Source organism: Peromyscus leucopus, chromosome 8b (assembly GCF_004664715.2).
Source record: "Peromyscus leucopus breed LL Stock chromosome 8b, UCI_PerLeu_2.1, whole genome shotgun sequence".
NCBI classification, from domain to species: domain Eukaryota; kingdom Metazoa; phylum Chordata; class Mammalia; order Rodentia; family Cricetidae; genus Peromyscus; species Peromyscus leucopus.
Window position 1 is genome coordinate 2,060,723 of NC_051086.1, and position 6,237 is coordinate 2,066,959.

The 6,237-nt window shown below is 45.5% G+C and overlaps 1 protein-coding gene across 1 annotated transcript; it reads right to left on the reverse strand.

Annotated features, from left to right (window-relative positions):
- Positions 1 to 317: 317 nt before the first annotated feature.
- On the reverse strand, positions 318 to 2,071 carry LOC114680783 (olfactory receptor 1361-like). The gene has a single exon (XM_028853944.2). It carries the CDS (start codon positions 1,864 to 1,866, stop codon positions 928 to 930), a length of 939 nt encoding a protein of 312 aa, XP_028709777.1. The 5' UTR covers positions 1,867 to 2,071; the 3' UTR covers positions 318 to 927.
- Between the last annotated feature and the right edge of the window lie 4,166 nt (positions 2,072 to 6,237).

Sequence of the window (6,237 nt, forward strand, 5' to 3'; positions counted from 1 at the left end):
CTGTGAGCTGGATTCCTGGAACCCACACAGTTGAAAAGAGATAATTCACTCCTGCAAATTGTCTTCTGACCTCCACATTACAGGCCATGACATGCACGCACGCACACACACACACACACACACACACACACACACACACACACACACACATTTAAATAAAAACAAAAACATTTAAACATTTTTTTCTTGTTTATATTTGAGATAAGGTCTTACTGTGTAGCCTTGGCTGGCCTAGGACTCGCTATATAGACCAGGGCCTCAAACTCACAGAGACCCACCTGCCTCTGTGTACCGCACCACACTTAGCTCAAAAGTAAACCTTACTTCAGACAGGAGGTAGTTTGGTCTGTCAGGTTCTTGCCTTCCAAGCACCAGGGGCTGAGTTTAATCCTCAGAACCAACACAGAAGCAGGACACAGTTGAGTGTGTTTGTAATCCCAGGGCTGAGGGCGTGAAACCAAGTGGAGTCCAGGGGCGCACAGGCCAGCCAGTCGAGCCTAATTAATGAGCCTACGGTCCCATGAGTGACACTGTCTCAAAAATAAGGTGTATGGCTCCTGAGAAATGACATTCAAGATTGACCTCTGTCCTCAGTTCACACATTCACAAACATATACCACATGTATGAACATGAAGCATAGACAGACAGACAAACAGGCAGGCAGACAAAAAGTAACAAGCTGACTGGCACACAAAATAATTTTAAAGTTTAGTATGAATGCTACAGAATGTATTTCAGTGGAAGAGCTCTGACCTAGAACCCCAGAAACAAACAAAAGCGAGACCAAGTCCCATTATTTGGTAAATACATTCATGCACCTGGTGAATGAAACAATTGTTTTTGACTGAGCCCAACACAGTCCAGTTGCTGAATTGTGCTCAACTTGGAAATGTGATAGGAAACAAGGATCAGTCCAAATCTTCTCATTAAACAGAAGAAGTCCTTCTCTGGACCACTTTGCGTAGAGCCCCTTTCAAGTCCCTGTTCCTCAGGCTGTAGATGAAAGGGTTCAGCATGGGGGTCACCACTGTGTACAGCACGGTGGCTGCGGTGTCCTTCTCAGATGAGTGTGCAGATAAGGGGTTGAAATACAGGGATATGATGGTGCCATAGAAGAGGCCGACCACAGCCAGGTGGGAGCTGCAGGTGGAGAAGGCTTTCCATCTTCCCCTTGGGGATGAGACTCTCAGGACAGCAGAGGTGATGCGGGTGTAGGAGACCAGGATGCAGACAAATGGGGTGACCATGATCACAGCTCCCTCTGTAAGAATCATCAGCTCATTGAGGTGTGTATCTGAGCAGGAGAGTTTCAGGAGGGGAGTGATGTCACAGAAGAAGTGAGGGATGATGTTGTCTGCACAGAATGAGAGTCTAGCCATGAGCAGGGTGTGTAATAGGACATTCAGATTGGCAGTGACCCACGATCCAGCCACCATGAGGACACAGAGCTGATGGGTCATCTTTGTTGTGTAGTGTAAGGGGTGGCATATGGCCACATACCGGTCATAGGCCATCACAGCCAGCAGGAAATTGTCCATGTCCACAAACATGAAAAGGAAATACATCTGTGTGAGACACCCAGAGAAGGAAATGGCCTGACTCCCGAGTATGTGGTTGGCCAGCACCTTGGGGACAGTGGTGGAGGAGAAGCAGACATCCACAAAGGACAGGTTGCTGAGGAAGAAGTACATGGGGGTGTGCAGGCGGGAGTCTGTGCCGATGGCCAGGATGATGAGCAGGTTTCCCAGGACAGTGGCCAGGTACATGATGAGGAAGAGCAGGAAGAGGAGCTGCTGCTGCTGGGGCTGCCTGGAGAGTCCCAGGAGGAGGAACTCGGAGACGCTGGACTGGTTGCTGCCTCTCATTGGACGATGAGCAGGCACCTGATGATTAAATCCTGAAACTTGGGAGTACGGGTGAAGACAGGACAACTAAAATTACAGGGAAATAGGTGAGAGGAGTTAGTGAAAGTGTGAGCCCTTTGCTCCCTGCGGTGCCTTCATTTCTTCCTCAGCACCGTGAGCCAGCGCGTGTATGGGTTGTATATGTATGGGCTGTGTGTGTATGGGATGTGTGTGTATGGGTTGTGTGTGTATGGAATGTGTGTGTATGGGATGTGTGTGTATGGGTTGTGGGGGGTTTGTGTGTGTATGGGTTGTGTGTGTATGGGTTGTGGGGGGGTTGTTTGTGTATGGGTTGTGGGGGAGGTTGTGTGTGTATGGGTTGTGTGTGTATGGGTTGTGTGTGTATGGGTTTTGGGGGGGGTTGTGTGTGTATGGGTTGTGGGGGGGTTGTGTGTGTATGGGTTGTGCATCTCAGGAAGGATGTTGGACTGATTATGACAGTAAGTTCCTGGTCAGCAATGTGTGCTGATTGAACTTTCTATCATTTTTTCCCTTTTTGATCTTTAAGACAGGTTCTCCCCAAGTTGTCCTGAGTGGCCTTGAACTTAGAATCCTCCTGACCTTGCCTCCCAAGTTCATGGGTAACATGATAACAATGCCTGACCACCTAATGGTTTTTAAAAGTATAATTTTTTAAATTATTTTTATTTTATGTGCATTGGTATTTTGCCTGCATGAATGTCTGTGTGAGGGTGTCAGATTCCCTGGAGCTGGAGGTAGACAGCTACAAGCTGCCATGTGGGTGCTGGGTCCTCTGGAAGAGCAGCCAGTGCTCTTAACCACTGAGCCATCTTTCCAGTCCCCAGAAAATAAAATAAAAGTGTGATTTTTAAGAAATTACAGATATAGCCTGGTGGTAGTAGTGCACACTTTTAATCTCAACACTTGGGAGGCAGAGGCAGGCAGGTCACTGAGTTCAGGGCCAACTTGATCTACAGAGCAAGTTCCAGAACAGCCTACAGAGCTGCACAGAGAAACCCTGTCTCAAAAAACCTAAAAAAAAAAAAAAATTTACAGACATAAGAAATCTAGCCGAGTTAGGAGGGAGGGTGTGGATTTCAAGGTCATCAGCTACATAGTAGTCTAAGGACAGCCTAAGATACAAGCAATTTTATTTAGAAGTCTATCGATGGATTAATGGACAAAAAATTATGGTGTGTATATACATTGTGGTGTTTTATTAAAAAATAAGAATCAGGAAAAAACAAAAACAAAAAAAACTACATTTCTATTTGTTTGTTATTTGGGGTTTTGGATTTGTTTTTCCAGACAGGGTTTCTCTGTGAAGCCCTGGCTGTCCTGGAACCTGCTCTGTAGGCCAAGCTGGCCTCAAACTCATGGAGATCCACCTGCCTCTGCTTTCCAAGTGCTTCCTACCACATGACTTCATTTCTTTTCAAATGAGAAATCTAGGTTAAAAAAGGTGGCACAAACCTATAATCTCACTAATCCAGAGGAAGAGACAAACAGATCTCTGTGAGTTTGAAGGCAGCCTGCTCCACAGAGTGAGTTCTAGGACAGCCAGAGCTATAGAGAGAGATTGTATCTGTTTTTAAATTTTAATTAATAACATTATTTTTAATAATTAATGCATAATAATAATAAAAACATTAAAGTAGAAGGGAACCTACTTCAAGGGACAGGGACACCAGAGGGGACAAAAAAGTCAGTAAAAGATGAGATGAATTATATGTCATCAAAGTATATTTTATACATGTGTAAAACTGCCACAATTAAACCAATTTTATACAATTAATCTATATTAACAATAAAATATAAAAACACAAAAAACACACATACCCACACAGAGTGGTTGCCATAGATGCTGGCAGGTTGCAAGCATTTAACTCCCAGTATTATCGATGTTATCAGTATGATTAACCATGTTGCTTTGGAGGAAACATGGACTCTCCATCCTCTCTAATCTGAACAAATCACAAATTCCTGTTTGCTCTGCAGACCAAATTAGCCTCATCCAAAACCACTCCCAGACTGATAATCACATTGTGCTGCTCTTAGCCTCATGTCTACAGAACTCACCTCCAAGTGCTAAACCAGGACTCCTTGGCTAGGGGCACTGAGCTGAACTTGTAGGATTAGAGCAGAAAGGATGAATCAGAGGTCTGGGCAGAAACTTGGCCAACCTGGACTCTCCACAGTCAGGATCCCAGAACTGGCAAGACAGACGCTGGTTAGAATGGGTGATTATAAAGAATGGCCAGTGACCTCAAGACTGTTAACGTGGTTCCACTTAAAACTAAGGGGTGTCCCTGGAAGGTTCCATCTCCCATATGCAATATCAAGTCCTACTGACCTGACTGAGAGCAGATGGCAGTCCTCGATGTCACCAGAAGTGTTGGGCTTGCATCATTTTTTTTACTTGGCCGGAAGTCGTTGATCTGAGGGTGGGGGAAGTGTCACTGGTGTTGTTGGGCTGTATACAGGAGGCTCTGGAGCCTGGCCTCAGCCCTCAGAACCAGAAGGCCATCTGAAGGAGTCACGGAACAAGCTCGTCAGAGGAGCTTCCATGGCCACTAGGGCCATAGTCCCTGAGAGCCTCGTTAGAGACGAGCAATTTGTCCGTTCACCTTCTTGGGCTCTTTGGGGTCCAACACTGATGATAAAGACTTGTCACCTGAGTTTCTGCCTCTGGACTTAAACAACACTGAAAATGGAAGAATATTGAGGGTGATTACAGGCAACACCCTTCTGCTACAGAAAACCTCAGAATCCAGTGTTTTCTCTTTTACCCACCCAGTTCAAGTTAATGTCATTGTTGAGCAATGTGAAGCCATGTAAGAATCAAGAGACTGACCTTCAAGAGCTGATGAGATGGCCCAGTTAAAGGCATTAGCCACCGAGCACGATGACCTCAGCTGATCCCCTAAGACCCACGTGCTCCAACTGGCTCTAGCTGCTTGTTCTCTGATACCCACATGCACTATGGCTTGCTTGTGGGCACTCGAAAGTGCGAGAGCACACACACACACACACACACACACACACACACACATACACACACAGTGTTGGTTTGAGTGAGAATGGCCCCTATAGGCTCATATTTAAATGTTTGGTTCCAGGTTGGTGAACTGTTTGGGGAAAGATTAGGAGGTGTGGCCTTGTTGGAGGAGGTGTGTCACCAGGGGTGGGGTTTGAGGTTTCAAAAGCCCACACTAGCTAGGTTCAGTCTCTTGCCCTCTGCCTCCAACTTATGGATCAGATGTGAGCTCTCAGTTGCTGCTCCAGTGCCACGCCTACCCATCTGCTGCCTGCTTCCCACCATGATGGTCATGGACTGACCCTCTGATATTATAAGCAAGCCCCCAACTAGATGCTTTTCTTTTTACAAGTTGTCTTGGTCATGGTGTCTCTTCACAGCAATAGAAAATAAACCAAGACACACACACAATGTAATTTTTAAAGTTTTTAAAAAGAGAGCCGGGTATGATGGCGCACACCTTTAATCCCAGCACCTGGGAGGCAGAGGCAGGTAGATTTCTATGAGTTCCAGACCAGATTGGTCTACATAGTTAGTTCAGGCCAGTCAAGGATACATAGTGAGACCATGTCCCCAAAAGAATACAAATGAAATAAAGTAGAGCCGGACGGTGGTGGTGCACGCCTTTAATCCCAGCACTCGGGAGGCAGAGCCAGGTGGATTTTTGTGAGTTCGAGGCCAGCCTGGTCTACAGAGCGAGATCGAGGAAAGGCACCAAAACTACACAGAGAAACCCTGTCTCAAAAAAACAAAAAAAAGAAAAAGAAAAAGAAAAAGAAATAAAGTAGAAAGTTAATAAGCTTCTGAATTTCACAGAGCTGTACACACTTCCTAATCCACTGCTACCTGTTATATGACTTTGGGAAAGCAACCAACCCCCTTCCTTAGAGTCACAAAACTTTCCCCTCCATCGAGCGAGGAAGTAAGCCATCTCAAGGAGCTGTGACACATGACCAGCTGAGACAATTGATATTAAATATCTCACGACTCTTGACCTCATCAGAGCCCTTGCCCACCAGGCAGAGGCCATGTACTAAGTCACATTTGCCTCACTCTGCTTAGTCATCGGTACCCTGGGTAGCTATTGTCTGGAGATGATGCTGTGTGCGCATGCACCGTCATATGCCAACAGTCGTTTTCACAAAGAGCCATGGGACAAGTCTACTGTTTTGTTTTTAGAGGGAATAAGAAATAAAAACCATTGCTGAGTCTATTTACAAACTGATAGAATGTAGATTTTAATAAGTAAAAGAGAAATCTTGAGTCCCATGGGTAACCTTCTTCAAGAACTTTTCTCAGGGTTGGAGAGATGACTCAGCAGTTAAGAACATTTC

Bases quoted from the DNA above. Each gene is read 5' to 3' on its own strand.
- LOC114680783 (XM_028853944.2), bottom strand. From the start codon at position 1,866: ATGAGAGGCAGCAACCAGTCCAGCGTCTCCGAGTTCCTCCTCCTGGGA.